The following is a 24,403-nucleotide window of genomic DNA, read 5'->3' as shown; positions in this document are numbered from 1 at the left end:
AAACGTGACCCACACCCTTTAAAGCCACTGTGGAGACCTTTGGTAACTGTCAAAGGCCAGTCTTCTCACTTGGTGTATCCAAACATATGCATAAAATAACAAATCTGTGAAAATTTAATCGCAATCGGTCATCGAATTTGCTAGAGAATAATAAAAGAAAAAAACAAACTTTTTTGCACAAATTTGTGTGCTTTCAGATCAGGCCTGCGAAGTCTTTAAATATTTGAGTAAGAAAGTACTTCTTTCTCATAAGCTTACTTCAGAGGGAGCCGTTTCTCACAATGTTTTATCAACAGCTCTTCATTGCTCGTTCAAATGAGTTGTTAAGCTATTATTAAAATTTACCAATAGTTAAGTGTCGAGTGCCTATAATCTACAAATGTATTCACTTTATTCAAACACAAGTTGTATCAAATTTACTCCTGGTTGGCTTCATCAAGCAGCTCAATTTCAGACTGTATATCAAGGGTTTGCCAAAGTTCAAGTGCCTTCATTGTGTGCTAGTGAATCTCATGAATTCTTTACAGGGTTTTATGTTGTATGCTTTACAGGGCCCTCCTTTATGTGTATGTACTTTTGAACAAGAGGAATAGTGTGTAAATTAGTTTGTGGGCTTTACAGGACGGGTTGTTTTTCTCTTCTTTTAAAGGGAAGGTACACGTTGGTAATTACTAAAAACAAATATTAACTTAGAACTGACTTGGTAACGAGCATTGAAGAGCTGTTGATAGTATAACACATTATGAGAAACGACTCCCTCTGAAGTTTTGTAGTTTTTGAAAAAGAGGTAATTTCTCACTAAAATAATAAAAGACTTCTAGCTAGAAGTCTTTTATTCCTATCTAAAAGCACACAAATTCGTCCAACAAGGGTGTTTTTTCTTTCATAAGTTTTCTCGGAACTTCGATGACCAATTGAGCCCAAATTTTAACACGTTTGTTATTTTATGCTATGTTAACAACTACCAAACGTGTACAGTACCTTTAAAGACACTGGACACTATTGGTAACCTTATAATATACTCTGGTTGGTTTGGTTGTTTTCTATGCATAATGTGTTCATACGTGGTTTAGGTATTGTGTTTATGTGATGTTAAAGTCACCTGGAAGTGGTATTCTTTCAAAATAAAGCTTTTGTCACTAATATATGTGTTTTTATGAGTGGAATGTGAATAAACAGTTAACTAAGGTTTCAAAAAATCATTTCTTATGTTATTTACAAATTTAAGAGTATAAGACCCCGACCCGAGAGGGCGCTGTTCGTGACGTCAATTACATTGCCTGTAATGCGTAGAGTAAACACAATTGCAAAGTACATGTACGGACCAAGTCGTGAGTTTTTTTTTTCGGCAATGCCGACCAGGTGTATTGTTGCTGAATGCAGAAAAACACTTTTTGAAATGTATCAACTCACGACTTGGACGTACGTGTACTTTGCACGTGTGTTTACTATACGCATTGCAGGCAAAGTCTGCCTCGATTGACGTCACAAAAGGGGTAGGCGGAGTCAGCCCCCCAAACAACTTTATATATTAAACATATAAATCGTGACAAACAATTACTTAAAAAATTGTTTTATTGTTCGTAAGCATATACTCCTATGTTTGAAAGAAAAACAAATCTATTTCCAGGTGACTTTAATGTTTTCGACTCGCGCTAACCAAAGTGAATTTCACTGTATTATGTGTTTATTGAAAGACACTGTGGACACCTTTGGTAATTGTCAAAGACCAGTCTTCTCACTTGGTGTATCTCAACATAAGCATGAAAAACAAACCTGTGAAAATTTGAGCTCAATTGGTCGTCGAAGTTGCAAGATAATAATTGAAGAAAAACACCCTTGCCACACGAAGTTGTGTGCTAGCAGCAGAAGCTTAAGTGGAAAAGTACTTCTTTCTCGAAAACTAAGTTACTTCAGAGGGAGCTGTTTCTCACAATGCTTTGTACTATCAACAGCTCTCCATTGCTTGTTACCAAGAGGCCTAAGTTGTTATGCTAACAATTATTTTGAGTAATTACCAATAGTGTCCAGTGGCTTTAAAGAGGTTATAGCATTTCTCAACAGCAACAAAACAGCCCAAGGTATTTCTTACCGCTTGTTCTTGGATGTCCTCCTTGGTGAATAAGACATCTGGTAAAGTCTTCTTGTTGAACTTTGCAATTCTTCGGATGGTCTCCTCGGCTTCTTCAATCTTCCCTTTGGAAACCAACCAACTGATGGACTCCTGGAAAAATCTACAAAAGAATACGTTCTAATTGGCTTCCATCTTTTAATAATTATTGACTCCTTTAAAGTCGTAGAAAACATGCAACAAAAGGCGATATAGCTACAAAGTGGGAATGGGTATAACCAGGCCCGTAAACATATTTTTTTCTTCTTCTTCTTTTTTTTTTTTGGGGGGGGGGGAGGGGGGTGGGGAGGTGGGCGAAACTATTAATTCTTGGAGGGCGCGAATTATATGAGTTTCCTTTAGGATGGGTTGGGTGGGTGGGCGGCGACGCGGGGAGTTTGAAACTGTTCTAAAATGAAGGGCAAAATCAAGCCATTGGGTAAATTTTTGCGCTTATTTTTGTTTTTGCACCTTTTTTTTTTGGGGGGGGGGGGGGGGTAAACTTTTTTTGACAATGTTTTTAGAGAAAAGCAAACAACTTTCTAAAAACATGGCTCACAAATATGAAATGTTGTAATGTACGATGTAAAATGATATGAAATAGAAAGAAAATGACATGTAAAACTTACGGAGCTGGAAACAACAGTATCAATACTGGTAGAGAGACTACCAACGACAACGTACGCCATTCTCTTATGTACATGGCGGTAGTAGCCAGGACGAAGTACCCTATCGCAAAGAATATCCCAGCCAACATGGACACCGCAGTGCGGTAGGACTTCCCAACGATTTCTAGAACTGTTGGCGAAAGGATGACTTATGGTATTTAATTTAATATAATTGTGGCTTCTTATGTGGCGCCCATATCCGCCATCCAGTGATGCCCAACGGGCGCTTTTAAGCACTCAGTATTTTCCTGCAAGTAATTGTGAAGCTATACACCAATCCAGGCGCGCAAGTATTGGATGAGTAGCGCGCCTCACTGCTATAAGAGTGCGTTTTGGCGACCCCAACCAAAAATTGTTTCTGACGTCATAACCAAAGCGGTAACCGAGCTCACAACTCGGTTATCGTTCAGTCTGAACAGCAGAACCAACGACTAACAACCGAAACAGTGTTTGGTTGGGGTCGCCAAAACGCACTCCTGATTATGCACAGCGGTTGCAGTTTCGTCAATAGGGCGCTACCAATATTTGGTTTTGTTGGGCTGGTCTATACGTTTTTGAAAGTTTGAGACCAATTCTTTTACATAGCACCATGTAATGGTTTAAACAAGGTGTTGTTGCGCAATATGCTGCCGAAGTGCGTTTAATACACAACACACGGGACCAACGGATGTGCGTCCCATCCGAAGGACGCATGAGTAATGATTAAGTGGCTTGCTTATAAAAGGGAATGGGTCTGCCGTGGTTTTCATGGTTCGATTGGCTGATTATAGCGTTCAAATCACCTTGTAAACATTACATGCTACCATGTAAAGTAAAAAAGGTATCACACTTCAAAACGTAGCTCCACAATACATTGCAGGGGAAAACTGAGCGCTTTGAGACGCCTATCGGATGTGATATAGGGCCAACCAAAATATAGAAATGTAAATTATTTTTGATTAAAACAAAATAGAGTGTGCTGAAACAGATCTATTGGTACAGATTATGCGGTTTGTAGGCAACGTTTGGTGACACTTGGTGGCAGCAGACTAACCAGGTAAATCCATTGTTTTCGATAATGTGCAGAACTACGTAAACATTAATTTTATTTGGTAAGTCTGCTGCCACCTAGCGTTCCCATTGAAACTACCAAATTGTATATCCACACTTACCTAGTACAAACAGGGAGATGTATGCGCCTATGTTCCCAAATGCAGCAATGAAACGGAATGCAGCGTACATGTAGATATTGACTGAGAACGTAGTGACGACGAAGCCAACAGCCCAGAACATCAACCCGATGATGGCAGATTTCTTTCGCCCCATACTTGAATAGAGAGAAGCAAAATAGATTGACTACATTTACCAAAAATTGAATTGAGAGTTGATGATATAATTATATAGTAGTTTTTTGGGGAAAGGGTAATTTCTCTTTCAAAAAATTTGAATCTGAGAAAGCCTTTTATTGTGCATCTAAGAGCACACAAAATTTGTGCAACAAGGTTTTCTTTCATTATTATCTAGCAGTCGGTGACCAACAGCTGAGCCAAAACTTTCACAGGTTTGTTATGTTATGCAATGTTAGGATACACCAAGTGAGAAGACTGGTCTTTGACAAAATAATACCAAACGTGTCCAATGCCTTTAAAAAGACTGTGCCCATCTTCATAGATTTCCGCAGAAAATACTGTTTAACAATTTTTCTGCTAAGCAGAAATGTCAAGGATATAGGTCACAAATTGTGCATGTGACGTGATCGTTTGGCCGGTAACCTTATCCTGGTAAGCAAAATTTGGTAAGCAGTTTTATAAAATTGGGCCCTGATCACTTACCAATCAGAGAGGGTCCCGAAGGTGAATGAACCAACAAGAAATCCCACAAAGTAAACTGACTGAGCCAAGCTCGCCCAGCCACCGTCATCGCACACAAGATCAAACTAAATCGGTAAACAAAAATAATAAATTAAACAATGACAATCAGAAAGTTTCGTTAGACTAGAGTGTGCATACAATTAGGGCCAAAGAACACATTTGGTTGTAATCCTACATCAATGTAGTAGTATAAATAAAACTTGCATGTGAACATTTCATTTCAAAAGGGGTCGCGTTTTTTAAATATATCGCCGAAATTCTGGAGCGAATCATGTCCACGCATGAAGAATATTCTTTGCATGAATACATATAAGGTAGGTTTAGCTGCACGTTCCGCGAGCAAACACGTGAACGTGAATGTCAAAAACATTGTGTTGTTTCTGGGTGACGTCGCCACTTTGGTCTGCGCGCACGTACGTACCTGGCGTGAAAAATGGTAACTTTACGTATGCTAAAAAAGTGAGATTTTAACGACACAGTTTTCTGACGTTCGCGTTCACGCGGAACGTGCAGCTAAACCTCCCTATTATGAGAAATGTTACCGCGGTAACGCTCCTCAGATTTAATTGTGGGCATAAACACTGATATCTTTTTACGTTATCAAATTAAACTCCTGTAAGTGAAATGTTTCTCATAATGCCTTAACTCTATCGAAACTGCTGTATTAGGCTTCAACCAAAGGTTTGCATTGCTACACCAATGGAACATCTTCCCCGATAGGATTGACAAAATAAACATTCACCAATAACTTACTACTACACATAACGTACATGGGAAAAGAGAGTCATGGCGCAAGACTACACTCGACATGTTTTGCCTTGATATGGTATTATAATTGTTTTTGAGATAATGAGTTAAATATTTACTTATAATAATGTGAGATCAAAACTCGATGTTCTAAAAACATTGAGGGCTACCAGGTATTTTGCATAAACATTTTCTGTTGACTCCAATGACAAATTGCGACTAATATTTGTCGCATGATTGTTAGTTATTTCCTGTGTAGTGCTGCGTCAGATAAACTGCGAATCGGGTCTTTGACAAAAAGTTCAACAGCCTGAAAGTTCTATTGGGTCAGGATAGGGCGGAATTTCGGTTCCAGGGTGACCCATTTCTGAGTCAGGCTGAAACCCCAAAATAGTTAAGAAACTGGATCTTAATTCTGCGTAAGTTTGACAGTGTCAAACTGACCCAAGAGGGATCAGGACCCACGGGATCGGGAATTGGGTCCGGAAGTTTTAAGAGCGATTGTTGTGGTTTTATTTTACGTTTTAGGATTCAACACTACAAAATTGTTGCATAAATTATCTAAAAGGGCCATGTCACACGGGGCAATTTCCAGGCAACCATTTCCAAGAAGAAACTGCATTCACATATTATTTTTCTTGGGGATCGTAAGACATTGTTTGAAATTTAAAAATGTGCCACCAAAGTCGTCTTGTAGCATGCACTGCAGTTGGTTGCCTCCAAGTTACATGTAAAAAGTAGCCTCGTGTGACAAGGGTATATACTTTTAAGGTATAACTTATAGCTCGTACTGCAATTGTTTATTTGTTTATTTATTTATTTTTTTTTCCAGGCAAACAGTACATACAAAGAATAGGCAATAACAAATAAGACTACAGAGAGAACAAGCCTGCGGATAACCAAAAAGCGAAAATAATCACTATCTAAAGGCGATCCAGACAACAACAATAACAAAGGCACAAAAGGGCACAAGGACAAAAACGTCATAAAAATTGCACATCAAAATTGCATCTATAAATGAACATTTTTTGTGTGTAGTAAAAAAACAAAACTTACTTCGGTTATAGTTGTGGTTTTATACTGTGACGTATCATACTCCCATCCATTCTGGCATTCAATCCTACTACCGTTAAGATTATCATACGGATTGAATTGGTAGCCATCTGGAATAACCCACTGCTCACAACTGGAGTACTGATAGTTGCTATTCTCTCTTTCGGGAGGAGGCAGACAAACCGCCTTCTTGGCATCGGTGCAGTTGTCTTGAAACTCCACCCAACTGGTACAGTTCTCATCGGGAAGGACCTGACACCAGTGATCTGATTCGGCGGCGAAGAACACGTTAGATAACGTAGTCATACAACCGATGATGCTCAGAATATTGATGTAAGTCACAACGAAAAACTGGTACCGGCCAAAGTTACCGAGCAATGGGATGATTTCGTCAACTTTCATGGTGACGATTCCAAGTGGCTATGATTGTGATTATACACCAACAGTGCCACAATCCACACGACTTTATTGAGACCAAAAAGGCTTCGTATCACGTATACAATTCCCCGCGAGGCTGTCAGGCGAAGTAATGCGTTCTGCGAGCTCGCAACTTAAAACTGATTTATTTCCCCTTTTGGGAGGACCCACCAACACATCGGATCGGACTTGGTATTTGTTTAAAGCTGTAGTACTTAAACTGATAATACAACTGATATGAACCCCGTGTCAACAAAAGAAGTTTGAATGTTCCAAGGTCATTATTTGTGTACGATGATTAGTATTCATTGACTCTAACGCCACAGAGAAACAAAGAATCTCTTGCCCTCGACAGAGTCATTGTAAATATTATGCAAATGTTAGTGGGGGTTTTATTTTTAATTTGGGCCTACGTACAATTTTATAGAGCTGATTAAATGCAGTGGACACTAATGGTAATTACTCAAAATAATTATTAGCATAAAACCTACTTGGTAACGAGTAATGGGGAGAGGTTGATAGTATAAAACATTGTGAGAAACGGCTCCCTCTGAAGTGACGTAGTTCTCGAGAAAGAAGTAAATTTCCACGAATTTGATTTCGAGACCTCCTTTCAAAATAGAGCATCTGAAAGCACAAAACTTTGTGTGACAAGAGTGTTTTTTCTTTCACAGTTATCTCGCAACTTAAACGACCAATATTGTAGCTCAACATTTCACAGATTTGTTATTGTATGCATAATCATGTTGACATACACCAAGTGAGAAGACTGGTCTTTGACAATTAATAGTGTGCAGTGTCTTTAAGCACAAAAAGTAGCAAAGCACAATAAAATTATGCTGAACAGTATATGGTTACCAGCCAAGATGACATGTCACATGTACAATCTATCACTGGTATCCTGCCAAGTTTTACTTATAGCAGAAATGTGTTAAGCAATGTTTGTTTCAGAATATGTTCTAATATTATCATAATGAGTTCAGTTCTGACTTGTTCAAAATTGTTCATTCGCTCAAAAAACGCCTAGTCGATCAAAGTTGACCCGTATTCCGGCTCTTATGGTCTGTATTATTTCCGAGTCAATTTGACCAGGGATTGTGCCTAAAAACTGACCCATAAACGAACGGAGTCAAAGCCTCATTGCTTTAACCAGTTCCCAGGGCCCCCATTTCGTAAGCAGCAAATGGTGCTTAAATGCACTGGACACTATTGGTTATTACTCAAAATAGTTGTTAGCCATGGTACATTGTTTTTGTTTACTGGTGTACATCATCTTGATTGTTTCAGACGTTGGTCGATTTTCAGCACTTTGTATAATTTATACGAAACAGCCGCGGGTTCGAGAAGAACAGTGAAGAGTTGTTTCTTATTCGAACAACTGTTCGTCTACTTATTGAACTATGAATACTCCGTCGTAATAATGTTTAAATACCAACAGAACTTCGAAAAGAGGAATTTTAATATTATTACCAATGTATTGCTGTGACGGGGTCCACGGCGTTTTGTACACCCGGGGGGGGGGGGGGGGGGGGTGGCACCGAGTCGTATATGCTGGTATAATTTTTGCCTAGCAGGAATTTTTTAAAGGCATTGGACACATTTGGTACTTAGTGTCAAACACCACTATTCTCACTTGGTGCATCCCAAAATATTCAGAGAGCTCACCATGTGTTTTATACTACCAACGGCTCTCCACTGCTCTTAACCAAGTAAGTTTATATGCTAATTTATTTTGAGATGATTACCAAGGTCCAGCCGTCGATTTCGCCAAACTCTTTCCAACTTAGGATAAATCTTAGGACTTAGAACGAGTTAAGTTTCGTATTACCGTTAAAGACGTGAGGACGCATTGAACCAATTCTCAGATAGGACGAGTTACTCGTCCTATAACTTGAGATAATAAATGATTAATCCTAGAAATCTGCTGATGATGTGCATTTAATAATAAACCAAAGTTAAAACTTATTACACCTCAGCTGTGTCAAAGCGTCATACTTAACCATTGTATCACATGTTGACAACAGGTGTTTGACATATAAAGTGGAATATTGTTTGACATTTTGACCTTTTGTTTAATGAAGGCCAAATGGATCACAGCGTCGAACGACTATCACGAATATTTTATATTGCCAGAATTGGGAGCCCAATAAAAAGGGGGTATACAGTGTACACAATATGCCCAATCGTAGACTTGTTGACAAGTCGTTAATGGTCTGCTGCGGTGAGATAGTCGAGTTGTGGTTTTAAACTAAGGTTTCAAAAAATCAGTTCTTATGTTATTTACAAATTTAAGAGTAGACCCCGACCCGAGAGGGCGCTGTTCGTGACGTCAATCGAGGCAGACTTTACCTGTAATGCGTAGAGTAAACACAATTGCAAGTACATGTACGGACCAAGTCGTAAGTTTTTTTTTTTTCCGGCAATGCCGACCAGGTGTATTGCTGCTGAATGCAGAAAAACACTTTTTGAAATGTACCAACTCACGACTTGGACGTACATGTACTTTGCACGTGTGTTTACTATACGCATTGCAGGCAAAGTCTGCCTCGATTGACGTCACAAACGGGGTAGGCGGAGTCAGCCCCCCAAACAACTTTATATATTTTTTAAACATATAAATCGTGACAAACAATTACTAAAAAAATTGTTTTATTGTTCGTAAGCATACACTCTTATGTTTGAAAGAAAAAAAATCTATTTCCAGGTGACTCTAATGTTTAGCATTTTGCACTGTATGCCGGGAGTTTGTTTAGTCATCATTGTCAATACTGTTATCGTTTAATATATATTGACTTAATCACTGAGTACCGATCTTTGAAAAAACCTGATAACTCTGTTTGCTAACTTTTATAGACCAACCAACAAAATACGTTACGAGGGCCCAACTTCATAGAGCTGCAAAGCACAAACATTTGCTTAGCATGAGATTTCTTCCTTGATAAAAACAGGATTCCCACCCAAATTTACATTTTGTTACTGGTATTTAGCTGCTGTTGGTTTGCTTATCTTGAAAAATCACGTGGAAATTTGGTTCGTAACCCTTTTTTATCAAGAAAGAAGTTTCATGCTAAGCAATTTGTTGTGCTTAGCATGCAGCTCTATGAAATTGGGCCCAGTACGGACACTAGACTGTCAATTCGAAGGATTAATCTCGAGCGTTGTGACTGTATAGAAGTACACAGGAAACCGTACCAAAGATGGTTACACGGCCTGATCGGCAAGGATATAGACCGCGGACTGCATAGAAGAACACAGGGAACCGTACCATAGTGTGGTGTGATGACGATCGCTTTCCAGATAGCAGAGCGCTCAAACCAAAATATCATCGTTATAAAGTTGGGGTCTTATTCAGAAATTATCTTTTAAGTCAACAACAGCTTGTAAGCCTATTAATTTTACGAAAGCCCGGTCAAGGCCATCGTAAGTTGTTTTACTGCTTTCGAACATAAACACATCTGCTTTTGAAACTATAAATAACTGCTTTTTGAAAAAGAAACTGCTTTGGGGAAAAAACAAATCAGCTTTTGAACAACAAAATAGCGATGGCACTCATGGGCCTCCGTACTTATTATACTAAAAATGATTATGTCTAAGAATAAGGCTTGCCAAATGTTACACTGCAATCATTTTTATGGAAGGATAAAATTACCGACTACAGTATCATCATTTTCAAGAAACATTACATAATTGTCTTTTGCTATCAAAACAGTTGCTAGAAGTGTAAGCACTTTATGTAGGCCTACTCCACCATATACATAAACTGACAAACCCGTAGTAGTTTAAGATCGATTGGCCATCCGGGTCACGAGAAAATAGTGAAAATCCAATAGGCCTACACATTTCTTTTGCATGACATCGACTAAAACAATAATAAAGACATTAAAATTTCTCAAAAATATGACATTTCAGACAAAATCATTTCAATATATGTTTTCTACTATCATCATCATTAGACCGTGTAAGTTTTATGTAAATCTTTGATCATAGACGATTTGTTTTCTTACCACTTATAGAATGTTCCTCTAAAAAGATACGATTTGATAATGTGTTTTCGATGAATATTTAAAAACAAAAGTCTCCGAGATTCTTGCATTGGACTTTAGCCATAAAAAGTTGGATCGGAAGTTTAAAACAAAAATTGTATCAAAATGTTTGGCTTGAAATGAGTATTCTGCTTAGAAACTCAAAATGTTCTTAAAGGGGCACGTGCTTTTGGTTTTTGTAACCGTTCGATTGTTTTAAATATAGCTATAACGTACCCTTATTTAATTTCTAAAGGTCGTAGTGTTTTTAATATAAACCCGAAAATCCGGAGCGGTTATTATTTCGACGCAGGATAGGAATACACTAATCCGTCATTGGATAAAAACATTTATTGTTCGTGGTTTATTAAACACATTAAATTTAGTTGCCATAGGTAAAAATACACTGAATTTACCAAAATAGTGTACAATAAAACGTTAAAATTATAGACAAAGCAAATTGGGTTGAGACAATAGGATTAAAACATTCAAACGGTTCCAAAAAACAAAAGGTATACTTTGCCTTTTTTTTTTTCTTTTTTTTTTTGTTGCAAAGTTGCTGGACGGGTTGTGTACAATAACTGTTAAAACATCAGTACTAAAGAAATGTCTACTATTATTTACAAGCCTGCATACAGACTTTTGAACTCAGTTCTAAAATAATTGCTAAGGTTCGCTTTTAATGCATTACATAACAGTGTTTAATCAAAGGCTTGCGGTGACAGCGCCCTCTTTCTTGTCAGTGACAGCGCCCTCTTTCATGTCGATGATGGCAATTTGGTCATCAGGACTTTTCCGCATGCACTGACATCTAAGGAGTTAACAAAAAGCAAGACATTTTCAAAAGATTACAATCAAAATGTGCTGTAGAAAATATTAATGTATACTACATGCACCTTTAATTTTTAGTCAAAAATTGTTCACATATATTCTTTCACATAAAAAATGATTAATTATATCAAACACATTACTTTTTATATCTTTACAAAGTTTTTCCAAAAGCAGATTGTTACGAGACAGGAAGACGGTGAAAAGGTATACAGACTTGATTTAGCATTGCGCAAAAAAGATTTTGAAATAGGCCTATGATAGCACTATACAAAATAAATAGAGCAATTCCACAATGAACATTGCGCTAAACAAAAATACAAAATAACAAAAGGAAGAGAATAAATTAAACGGTCGTTTTAATGGCAAGTGGTTGAGAAACAGTCTGACGGTTGCTTGTGCTTGAGAAAGAAAAGGCCTTCTGTGTGGAGCAAACAAGACTGCTGTTAATTTACACAACAAAGTAGCCTATAGATAATAGCACAATTTAGAATATACAATTCTTTTCACTTGCAAAAATCACAATACAATATTTATAATTCCTTCGGGGCATACAATAACAAAGTGAAGCTAAGAATAAATATTGCCTATGAGAAAGAAAACAACAGTGCATCACAATTAGACAAATTCATCATACCATGTTTCAATATAGATGGAAAAGAATTGCACGGATAGGCAAAACAAATCAGTGTTCATTGTATGTGTATAACTACCTCGAAGGTTTGATACAGATTAAAACTAGAGTAGGATTCGAGACGTTGCATGGTGGAAGTATAAATGGAAACTCTTTTGAGTAGTGTTGGTTCTGAAAAGACCCAGTGGTGGAAAATTTTCCGTATCTTACCACCACCCTTCACTAATTTTTATTAAAAAAAAGAATATCTCATTTGAGTATAAATTAAATACTATTTCATTTCATAACGAATGAAAAGGTGGTGGCAAGGGAAAGTTGTCCAAACTGTTTGTATAAACCTATAGGCCTCTACTCACTTTCCAAACTCTTCTCCTTCTCTGAGCGTCTGAGGAAGTTGTTGACCTCGGGTCTCGGGCAATAGAAACACCAGCAACCCGGCTAGGACCGCACTGGAACCGAACAGAACCAACGGCAGTGACTCAAATACGTCTCCAAGTAGAAGGATGACCGGGGACAGAATCCCGCCGACACGGGCGGCCACGGAGCACACACCTAAGCCAACAGCCCTGTTAGAATGTCAACGAAAACCAAATTTTCTATCCAACTTGTCTTTGAGAACTAATAAATAGTAAACTTACGGATACGACCTTCTGTGTGGGTCGATGTGGTATCGACGTTTCGAATAGTATACCCTGCTGATGAAAGGGGAAACCTGTTCTAGCCACCACCATGCCCGACATTATGCAGCCGATTACCGAGGCATCCGACTGTCCATAAACTCTAATACATTCTTCTCCTATTGTACAGAGGTACCCCCCCCCTCCGACATTTCTCTAAAGGATTCCTGAGATTCACAACACAATGAGGAAACGGGAGGGGGTGTTATCGCATTTTACTTCACACAGCATGAGGCGGGCATTTTGGGTGGTTGTCTGTATATACCCAAACAAAACAGCGCACTCTTATTATTTCTACCTCCATGATAAAACTGTCCATCCTCGTCTCAAATTGCTCTAATGCCATATAAAGCAAATGGGCCCAATTTCATAGAGCTGCTTAGCACAAAAATTTGCTTAGCATGAAATTTCTTCCTTGATAAAAACAAAAGATAACCAACCAAATTTCCACATTTTCAGAATAGGCAAACAACAGCTGAATACCAGTAACAAGCAATGTGCAACCAATGGAACTTTGGTTGTTAATCCTGTTTTTATCGAGGAAGAAAATTCATGCTACCATATTTTGGTGCTTAGCAGCTTTATGAAATTGGGCCCTGATGCCTTGTTACGGACCCATAAGCTTCCACAATACTCCAATGTTGTTGTGTTTCACGATCCTAACATGGATAGCATTCTTTACCTGACTGGCGTTGGAAAGATCTCCGTCGAGTACAGGTAGATGATGCTGTACGTTGCAGAGATGCAGAACTTGCCGAGCATCGAGACAGCAGTACGCCAAATACCAACGGCTGAAAAAAGAAAATTTTGAAATAAAACACTGGCCGCCATCTTTGATCAAAAAAACGATGGAAATGTACACGCGTGCAAATCGCTGCGCACGAATGTCAGCCCTTCATAGGTCGTGCATGTTCCATCACCAGCGATGGCGGCCACTTATAAACATTGAGCTAAAAGAGATAAGCAAAAATACAGCTAAAAAATACATTATTGTATAATAAGACCGACACAAATACAACCAATGAGATAAAACAACAACAGAACAAGGAGATTAAACAATGAGAGTCAATCAACACTATCACACCACAAGACAAAACAATTCATATCAAATATTCAAAGGTACAAGTAGGCTTTTTAAAAAGAAATGTGGTGTTTTTAAAATTCCACAGTTGATGCAAGGGGTCGTTCTGCGATAATGTGTGTTTTAATAGCATTAATTAAATGATTACTGTGTAATCTCCGCCCCGTTCAAATTAAAATGTTTTGTTACGTATTGCTTTGGTCACACCAAGCTAGCTCTCAAAATGTCCGTTCCTGTCCTAAGAAAATTGCCAACCATCCAACATTATGAGAAAATGGTATTATTGGTATTATTATTGTTGTTTAATTATTGTTCTCATCTAGTTGTCTTCATCATGTCTGTCTTTGTTCATTGTGTGTCCGTTCGTTCGTGTCCCCGTCCGTCCACAGGCATCCCTACACAAGCCCCGGCTTCCAGATGATGCCTCCATACTCTATTTATTTAATTTTCTCTGCCTTAAATAGCTTTGTTTATTGGTTATTCCTTTAAAATAAAAAAATCTGTACTCTGTTTTTATGAAGTATGGAAATAAATATAAGTTTGAATGAATGAATGAATGAATGAATGTTTGTTCAGGTTCGACATTTTTTGTTTTGATCTAAACAGCCTTCATTTGACTTTTTGTCATACTAATAATCCCCCTTGGAATGCAAGGACCCATAGTTGTTGAAAATCCAATGTTAAGTTATTACAATGAAGAAAAACAAACTTAATTCAAAGTTTCAATCTTACACATAAAAATAGTTGCCAGACAGGCAACACCGCCAATTAGCTCCAAGATACCGGTGTTCCATTTTCGGCCAAATTTTTCCACGGCAATTGCCGCGTAAATCATAGCCGGTATCTCGACCGCACCTGACACGAAGAACGCCCAGTAGTCATCCACGCCCAGATCCCCGGTGCTCTGAGACAGCCCGTAGTAGATAAGACTGTTGACCACCCTATGAAAAAAAGGTAAACACATTCAGTGACTGTTAGAAGAAAAGGAATTTATTTGGCTTAAACTGACAGCTTCGTAGTCGCTTTATATTGGTCAACATAGAATAAAGGCACTGGACACGTTTGGTATACTCGAAACACAAGTATGTTGTTAATCAATTTGATATAATTATTTAAAAATATATATATATATAATGTTCAAAATTATCAGACATCAGTTAAAATATCATTAATTTGTTTGAAGTTGTCTTCAAAAAGTTATATGTTGTCAAATTCCAAAGAATAAACAGCAACGTACCAGTTGTACTGAAGATTAATCGTCTTGGCCGCCATGTTGGGTGTTCTGTAAAGGTCAATGACCGATGGGGGAACGGCCGAATTACTTGCATCCTTCAAAATATAAAAGGAGAAGTGCCCATGAACAAATAAAATAGTGTTTTAACTTTAGGAGCAAAAAATATAAGTTTTCCCTGCCAGTTTCAACACAAATCCATGCAATAGCAGCTACAAAAAATGAAACCCTAATTCAATTCAGTTTGGTGAAAAGTGTGTGAACGAAATTGTATTAATTTAGGTTTTCCCGCCCAATTTCAGGGGAAGGGGGGGGATTATTCAATTTCGTTTTCCCGAACACATGATTTTTGTTGTTTTCATTCAGATTAGTATAGTTTCAGTCATTCTATTTTATTTAGGCATTTAAGACTACACTTGAATTTCTACTTCCTCTTAAAACTTTATGAGGTTGAATGGTTGATAATTTCTTGCTGCTGGCTTTTACGAAACTGAATGAGTCTTGGTGCCTAGTGAAATAGTATGACCTTATTTGGCCAGTGAATGCCAAACTGATGAAATTGAATTACCCGTTTTGACTACTGTTGAATGCTGGTTTGCGAAGCATTTATTTTGAAACAACATCAAATGAACGAGTTTTTTTTTTTAAATTGGCGTGGATAACCTATTTGCTGAAACCGGCTGGGAAAACTGACACTAAAAGCAAGATTCATGAGTCTGTGTCCAAACCCAATGTTGTCAACACGCAATGAGGTCACACCAGTGCACATGCACGACTTGTAATTTTGAATTTGGCGCGTTGTTTCTTACCGTTTGTTCTTGGATGTCCTCCTTGGTGAATAAGACATCTGGAAGAGTCTTCTTGTTGAACTTTGCAATTCTTCGGATGGTCTCCTCCGCTTCTTCAATCTTCCCTTTGGAAACCAACCAACTGATGGACTCCTTCATAAATCTGCAAGAATGTGGAGAAGAAGAAAACCTTTCAGAATGGATTTTATCCTCTCTTGTTAACTTTGAATATAGGAACGACTGTCAGTAGAAAATACCAATGTTAGTCATTCATTTATTCATTTTTATTAAAAAAAACAACTGGCAGCACGAAGCTGAATAATGTGGCAGTACCAGGTAAAAATATTGATAAAAATTGCACAGAAAAAAATACATAAAATTGCACCACCGCGAGGTCATAAGAACCTTATAAAAGTAGACGACAGAAGATCAACAGGAAAGTGTATTGCCATTCGCTGTTGACTATTTCCCCCCCCCCCCCCCCCCAATGAGTTAACTCTGTAAACCACCACTGATATATTATATATCTTTTGCAAAGTTTTCTCTATTTTCAAAATGATGAGAATGTACATTGAAGGCACTGGACACCTTTGATAACTGTCAAAAAAACAGTATTCTCATAATAACAGTATTTCCCAACATATGCATAACATAGCAAATATTATGTGACCATTTTTACCCGATTAGTCATCGAAGTTGCGAGATAATAATGACAGAAAAACCACCCTTGTTGCACAAATTTGTGTGCTTTCAGATACATAATAAAAGGCCTCAGGGCTGAAGTATTTTAAAATTTGAGTGAGAAATTAATACCTCCTTCTCAAAAACTACGCTACTTCAGAGGGAATCATTTTTACAATGATTTTCTAGTTTTATATACAGCTCTCCGTTGCTCGTTACCAAGTAAATTTTGTTGCTAACAATTAACTTTGTGTCTAGTGCCTTTAAGTTTAATTGAAATCAATTTTTTTTTAGCAGAAGTGTAGTGTATACTCACGGCAGTGGGATAAATACAATGGCTACGGGCAAAGATGCCACGAGCGATAGGTGGCGCCATTCTCTGACGTACATAGCAGAAGTTGCCAAGATGAAATAACCAAAAGCAAAGAAAATGCCACAGACCATGGTGAATGCTGTGCGCCATGATTTTCCAATAACTTCCAGAACTGGAACAGAAAAAACCCATGTTATTATTAGGCCTTTAGAGTTGCAGGAACATAAGTTTCCTTACATTAAATGTGTGCGAAAAGATTAATATTTGAACTAAAGGTTTTTCCTTATGTTCTTCCATACTTTCTTTATGAGGACCTCTCAGAATTACAAGTTTGTGTCATAAAAAAAAATGCTTTTTGGCCATATTTGGAGCCAGAGGTGGCGAAAAATTTATGCGTGCGGCAGACCCACGCGTGTGTGGCGCAAAAACTTTACAAGTAGGACCAAATTTGAAACTTGAAATTGGGCCCTGAATGACAGCATTAAATATACCGAAGAGAGATTCTAAATCATACGGTGTTAAATTAACAACAATGTCAATGTTATGGAAGAAACTAGTGTTATTTTAGCACCCTATGCTGTAAACTGCACAACGCCCATGGTGTCAATTTTAACAATCTGGTTTTAGCAGTGTAGAGCTGTGAGTGAATTTGCTTAAAGGGTCTATATGTACTTTTTCCTAATGAAAAAAACACAATGTCCACAGATTTACATTAAACTTAAACAGTTTGAAGAGTATGATAGTAGAAGGCTTCGTATTAGAAACGTATTAACCAGTTATGATATGGTTTTGGTATAATATCATAACTGGTTAAGGGGATTTTACACGCAAAAATAAGTTTGGTCTCGTGAGACCAAAATTATTTTGTGACTTGTTTTACTCATTTCTCAAAAACTACACAACCTTAGTTAGTAATATTTGAAGGGAAGCTTTCCACTATCATTATCTTCAAACCCTGTAAGTTTAATGTAAATCTGTGGACATTTTGAAAAAGTACCCGAATCCTTTAAACTCATCAAAAAGTGCGCCAAACTCGCAAAAGGACCATTTGGGTCACACGTGTGGTAAAACATGGAAGTAGGCCTAGAGTAGGTCTGATACTTCATGGATGCAACGAAGCTGAATGCCTCGATGCCCCCTGGCCATTGCCTTGGTGCCCTTGAATTGCTCCAGTAGAATCTTACAGTTTCCTCAAGGGTCACCCTTTACCGAGGAAAAAAAAATGCATGCCTATAACTGACCCTGCCCTTTCAATAACGAAGCATACATGTTTGATATTTACATTATTATTATTTTAGTTCGGTTCTTACCCAATATGTACAATGAGATATACGTCCCAATGTTACCAAAGGCAGCGATGAATCGGAAAGCAGTGAACATATAGATATTGGTAGAGTATGACGTAGTGATGCTTCCGACCGACCAGAACACCGTTCCGATGATTGCTGTTTTCTTACGACCGATCCTTTCAAAAGATGGACAGAAAGAATGTTTACTATTTAAAGGCACTGGACACTATTGGTAATTACTCGAAACAATATTTAGCATAAAAAACTTACTTGGAACAAGCAATGGAGAGCTGTCTCCCTTCAAAGGTACATAAATGCAAAATACAAAACAACTTGTAACAACAGCTGTTACTTTTTTCAACTCTTGTATGTGAAAATTATGACACTTAATCGTAACATGTTACACACGAGCATTGTAGTATCAATTGCGCTGCCATGGAAAACCATGGAAAATACACGGTAACTGTTTATGTAAAACAACATGTAAGAAAGGCACTTTTCCAAACCACGGCTTCGAATTTGGATTCGGCTTCAGGCTCCGTCTTCTCATCTGAAGCCCTGAGCGCGTACGCAAAACACGCACATTGTCAAAACAACCGTGGCGCCACGCTAGCCTGAGCCGAAAAAGGCAATTTTCTTCAAAGTGCAGCTTACCAGTCAGAGAGAGTGCCGAAGACCACTGATCCAACGAGGAAACCAACGAAGTAGAGAGACTGCGCTAAGCCAGGCCAATTCTTCTCTTCACAAACTAGATTGAACTGGAAATAAAATGACAAAGTTTCTTGCTATAAAAATACAATTGTCTTTACGAAACAAACTATATGCTCTACATACCCTTGTCTCCACTTGACTATATCCATTCCGGTTCAGAATTGAACCGGATTCCGTGACCCATTTCTAGGTCAAGCCGACCCAGAACATGGTTTTAAAAAAAGGTTGGTAATACCAACGTATACCAAACCTTTTAAGGGTTTGGGGTAGGACACAAAACACAATGTCCACAGATTTACATTAAACTTACATAGTTTGAAGATAATGATAGTAAGAAAGCTTCCCTTAAAATGTTACTTGCTGAGAAATGAGTAAAACAAGTCACGACAATTATTTTAGCATGTAAAAACGTATAATACGTTCTACATGCTAAACTGAGACATTTTTTATTTCGTGAGTTTGTTTTACTCATTTCTTAAAGAAATACAGCACCACAGCAACAATAATATTTTAAGGTTAACTTTATCATTATCTTCAAATGGTGTAATGTAAATCTGTGTTTTGTGTTACAAAAAGTAACCAAATCCTTTAAAGGTACGTTTTAAACCGGCATGTGGGGTTAGAACATTAGGCCTATCTACTCAGTGAAGAAATTTAAAGTATACTTTTTACCAAGTGGTAAAAAATTATAAAATCAAGGCGCATTTTAACTGAAAAGCATACCTCTGATACGGTCGTGGTTATGTACTGTGACGTATAATACGTTCTACATGCTAAACTGAGACATTTTTTATTTCGTGAGTTTGTTTTACTCATTTCTTAAAGAAATACAGCACCACAGCAACAATAATATTTTAAGGTTAACTTTATCATTATCTTCAAATGGTGTAATGTAAATCTGTGTTTTGTGTTACAAAAAGTAACCAAATCCTTTAAAGGTACGTTTTAAACCGGCATGTGGGGTTAGAACATTAGGCCTATCTACTCAGTGAAGAAATTTAAAGTATACTTTTTACCAAGTGGTAAAAAATTATAAAATCAAGGCGCATTTTAACTGAAAAGCATACCTCTGATACGGTCGTGGTTATGTACTGTGACGTGTCATACTCCCACCCATCCACGCAGCCAGTCTTTGTAAAATTAAAATCATCGATGACGTCACCATATGTCACATACGGGTTAAAAGTGTAGCCAATCGGAGGTGTCCATTGCTCGCAATTTGAATACATGTACTTGCTCTGTTCTTTCTCCGGTGGAAGCAGGAATATGGATTTCTTGACTTCGGTGCAGTTGTCTTGAAATTCCGCCCAGTCTACGCAGCTTTCGTCGGGGAGGACTTTACACCAGTGGTCCGTCCCGGCCGCGAAGAACACGTTGGACAGCGTGGTCAAGCAGCTCAGGATATTGATGATGCAGAAACAGCTGGCCACGAAGAATTGATACCGGCCGAAGTTGCCCAACAGTGGGATGATTTCATCCAGCTTCATTTTTGTTTTGTTCGCTTTCAAGTTTGTGGAATTGATAATTCCGCGTGTTTTGTTGTAATGGATTTTGCAGAAGTAGCACTTGGTTCCAAATAAGAGTTCTGGTTGCTTGACAGTTACTGGTATAGAAAAAACGTACACTAATAATAATATGAAGAAGGAGAAGAATGATAATTAATATAGCGCCTTCTGATAGGTCTCAAAGCGCTTAACACGACTACCGTAGGTAAATAACAACACTACAGAATACAAATATAAAACACTTATAAACATCATCAATAGGTATTCAAACAAAACAAAAACAAAAGGAGCAAAAAAGGCTAAAATATAACTGCACAACAAAATAATTTACACGAGTTAAATACTGGCTTAGGCTAAAACTGGATTTGTATAAAGCCAACAAAGTAATCGCAGACAGTGTTCACAGTATTTGCAATCAAATATATACCTGGGATAACAAACCTATGAAAAGTTTTATCTAATCTGCTGTGAGTCGAGAAAAGTGAAAAAGCAGTCACAGTGTTGTGGGTTCGAGTCCCACCGAGGTAACGCTGAGTTCACAATGACTAGCACAAGTACAGTGTCGTCTATAGGATATTTAGTTTGAGGTAACACCGTGTGTGTATCTGCTTGCCAGGTAGAGTTTGCTTTTCAGAGATCTGTCTTGTTATATATTCTAAACCAAGGAGTAGATTTTTGGGATTTTTTTCGGAGACGTCCAATTCTGGGAAAAAAAACTGTTCTGCCGTCAATTTCACAAAACTCTTCCTAACTTAAGATTAATCTTAGGACTTAGGACGAGTCCCAACCCTGCACTGTAGCATGCAGACCTTAAGATTAATCCTAAGTTAGGACGAGTTACTCGTCCTAACTTGAGATAAGACGAGTTCTAACTCTTTGTGAAATCGACGCCAGCTTTTTAACGACGGAAGGTTGAAAATCGGCTTACCGCACTAGCGCAGAGTGAGTTCTTAATTGGTCTCAACGTTTCGACTAGCTGCTAGCTATAGTCATCGTCTAATAGTTACTGCATAACAATTTATTGATGTGTAAAATTCAGAATCACAGACGTCAGTGGCCCAATTAACCAAAATGTTTATCCTAATTATGGGAGCTTTGTCAAGTTAATCTGGTTCACTGTTTGATTGGGTGTTTTACAAACAGATCTCAACATGCCCTTGTATATGTTTACATATGGAGCAATTGTTAGTTGATCCATGCATGTTCACCACTAATAAACAGCTAATATTGACTATCTTGCCAGACAGTGAGTAGCATTTTGGAATAAAAGGCTAGAATTGGATTGGGTTCAAACAGGAAGGAACAAACACACAAGTCCTTCCTTCGTGGTTCAATGCGAGGCCATGGACAGGTACGGAAATTCACCTGTTGCTGAAGCAACCACCACATGCTAAGAATTGCTTACGTGCAGCACTGCAGGGGCGGAACGAAGTTCATAACCATAACAACCGGTATCTTGACGTGTCGTGGCCGGTTCTAAGAGCTACGGATTCAAGCTCTGGTGTTTCTGATTAGCAGAGTGTGGGTTCGAGTCCTGGTCGTGACACATGTGTCCTTAAGCAAGACACTCAACCATGATTGCTTCGTAAAAGCATGGTAAAAGTTAGGGATGTGTGCTTTCAGGGGTCGATTTCACAAGAGTTAGGAGTCCTATGAGATATTAACAACTTCAGGCTATATAGTAACTTAGAACTGTTCTAAGTAAGGGGAGAACTCATCCTAAATAAGACTAGTCCTAACTCTTTGTGAAATCTACCCCTGCTCTGGCAAGCATGCTTTTGATGGATGATACCCACGGCCTACATCCGTGGACTGCAAAGGGGGTATAAATCCTTCAGCAACAGTAGGTTGCAAAGGCCCCCGGAGAAATAGTTGGTTTGTACAGCCCACACATTGAATTCGCCTTCAGGCCTTGTGTGTCTGGCGATTGCATAAAAAAAAAAGTTATTAACAACGATATTTTTGTATGATCACATACACCCGCAGCGTTGGTCGTTATGGTAAATTCATTTCAACTTTGAAAATTCCAAGATGATGAAGATACCGCGTGCATGCAGCACTAGTTCAAAGGTCATGCCAACCAATTATCCCGCCAGCTGGTTAACCCCTTGGGGGAAATATTGAATTTCAATTTGTAAACTTAAAGACAGTGGACACTATTGGTAATTGTCAAAGACCAGTCTTCTCTCTTGGTGCATCTAAACATATGCATAAAAGAACAAACCTGTGAAAATTTGAGCTCAAATGGTCGTCGAAGTTGCGAGATATGAATGAAGTAAACAAACACCCTTGTCGCACGAAGTTGTGTGCGTTGATTTCTAAACTTGAGGTCTCGAAATCAAATTCGTTGAAAATTACTTCTTTCTCGAAAACTACGTCACTTCAGAGGGAGCCATTTCTCACAATGTTTTATACTTTCAACCTCTCCCCATTACTCTTTACCAAGTAAGGTTTTATGCTAGTAATATTTTTGAGTAATTACCAATAGTGTCCACTGCCTTTAAAAGCAAGTCTAGGTATAGGCCTACACGCTGAACGGGTTTATGTGCACTTTGCTGTGATTTCAGAATTTAACAAAAAATTGCGTAGGCCTATAGGGCCACCCCATTTTCAGTCGTCTTTAAAGGCAGTGGACACTATTGGTAATTCTCAAAATAATTGTAAGCATTGAAAAGCTTATGGTAGCAAGCAATGGAGAGCTGTTGATGGTATATACAACATTGTGTGAAACAGCTCCCTCTGAAGTAACATAGTTTTTGAGAAAGAGGTAGTTTCTAATGAATTGAATTGAATGAGAGCCTGACCTCAAACTTCCCAAAACCGGCCACATCTCTGCGTTACTCTCGAGTATTGATGCATGCTTTTGTTAAACATACACACATTTAACAACAAGTGCATGGTGTTTGAAGTTTTGCATGGAGTCGAAGATGAGACGTAAACTTATTTTATTTCAGCCACATCCTAATTTCTCACTAAAATATTAAAAGACTTGTTCCTGAAAGCACACAAATTCGTCCAACAAGGGTGTTTTTTCTTTCATCATTTTCTCCCAACTCTGATGAGTTATTTTATGCATATTTTGAGATACACCAAGTGAGAAGACTGGTCTTTGACAATTACCAATCGTGCACCTTCCCTTTTTAAAGGGAAGGTGCACGATTAAAGAGACCAATTTTAAGAACGATCACACTCGATCCGCGGTAGATCCTCAAGCTAAGGTAATAAAAATATGTCCCGGCCGATTTTCCACCTTCCGCCCATGGCAGGTTAAAAGCAGAATTGAAAATTCTCCCGAAGTCCGAAAATCTTCTCCGCGGTATAGTAGAATCATGACCATGGTAGCGTATATTAATCAAGACAGTCCTCTAAAACAACCAAATCTCACCGGCAAGGTTACCGCAAACCAATATATGATACCTCACCATGCAATGATGCCAAAAATCACATAAATAAACATCTTACCCGATACGAAGACCGCCGGAACTTTTTGTAGTTATAAATAATTAAATCCTACAGTGTTCTTTTCCCGTGGTCTTTGCAGTCGCTGCTGATGTGCACCATGTGAAGAGCATTGTACATTTCCTAAATTTGCTTTTAGGTAGACAACAAGGTGACCTGGTCCCAAAGTCGGAAATGTTGTGGTATTAGTTCTCTTCACCGTTGCTTCGGCGATGTGACAGGGAGGTACATAGGTCCATGGAGCAATACAAGATTACAGGAAACTGTTTGCCTAATCCATAGTTGTCGAGTGGTAAAATGCGTTTGTGGTTAACCCGTACTTCCAAGTTCCAACACCCA

At 38.2% G+C, this 24,403-nt stretch overlaps 2 protein-coding genes across 3 annotated transcripts in view; both read right to left on the bottom strand.

Annotated features, from left to right (window-relative positions):
* Positions 1 to 13,040, bottom strand: part of LOC117296780 (organic cation transporter protein-like) — a 19,442-nt gene extending 6,402 nt beyond the window's left edge. Inside the window, exons 1-5 of one of the 2 annotated variants that reach the window (XM_033779828.1) lie at positions 12,968 to 13,040; positions 4,590 to 4,693; positions 3,930 to 4,084; positions 2,740 to 2,908; positions 2,093 to 2,234 (exon numbers count right to left, since the gene is read on the bottom strand). In XM_033779828.1, coding sequence (XP_033635719.1) covers positions 2,093 to 2,234; positions 2,740 to 2,908; positions 3,930 to 4,083 — 465 coding nt within the window. In that variant the 5' untranslated portion in view covers position 4,084; positions 4,590 to 4,693; positions 12,968 to 13,040. Of the gene's footprint in view, positions 1 to 2,092; positions 2,235 to 2,739; positions 2,909 to 3,929; positions 4,085 to 4,589; positions 4,694 to 6,431; positions 6,867 to 12,967 lie in introns of those variants that run through there. The other variant, XM_033779827.1, reaches the window with a different exon arrangement.
* LOC117296781 (organic cation transporter protein-like) lies at positions 10,938 to 24,285 on the bottom strand. The gene is made up of 11 exons (XM_033779829.1): positions 24,068 to 24,285; positions 20,168 to 20,703; positions 19,044 to 19,147; positions 18,411 to 18,565; positions 17,104 to 17,272; positions 16,128 to 16,269; positions 15,325 to 15,416; positions 14,820 to 15,028; positions 13,689 to 13,797; positions 12,686 to 12,895; positions 10,938 to 11,678 (listed from the first exon to the last, which is right to left on the bottom strand). The coding sequence occupies exons 2-11, from the start codon at positions 20,585 to 20,587 to the stop codon at positions 11,573 to 11,575; spliced, it is 1,716 nt and encodes a 571-aa protein (XP_033635720.1). The 5' UTR covers positions 20,588 to 20,703; positions 24,068 to 24,285; the 3' UTR covers positions 10,938 to 11,572.
* Between the last annotated feature and the right edge of the window lie 118 nt (positions 24,286 to 24,403).

This window comes from Asterias rubens, chromosome 11 (assembly GCF_902459465.1).
Source record: "Asterias rubens chromosome 11, eAstRub1.3, whole genome shotgun sequence".
NCBI lineage: Eukaryota > Metazoa > Echinodermata > Asteroidea > Forcipulatida > Asteriidae > Asterias > Asterias rubens.
Note: the sequence above shows the minus strand (reverse complement) of the source record. Positions and strands in the feature narration are given on the sequence as shown.

Excerpts from the sequence above, each read along its gene's own strand:
- LOC117296781 (XM_033779829.1), bottom strand. The coding sequence starts at position 20,587 with ATGAAGCTGGATGAAATCATCCCACTGTTGGGCAACTTCGGCCGGTAT. Across the intron at positions 17,273-18,410 it reads TATCTCATTGTACATATTGG|TTCTGGAAGTTATTGGAAAA; the intron begins GTAAGAACCGAA and ends TTTCTGTTCCAG. Across the intron at positions 13,798-14,819 it reads TCTGGCAACTATTTTTATGT|CCGTTGGTATTTGGCGTACT; the intron begins GTAAGATTGAAA and ends TTCTTTTTTCAG.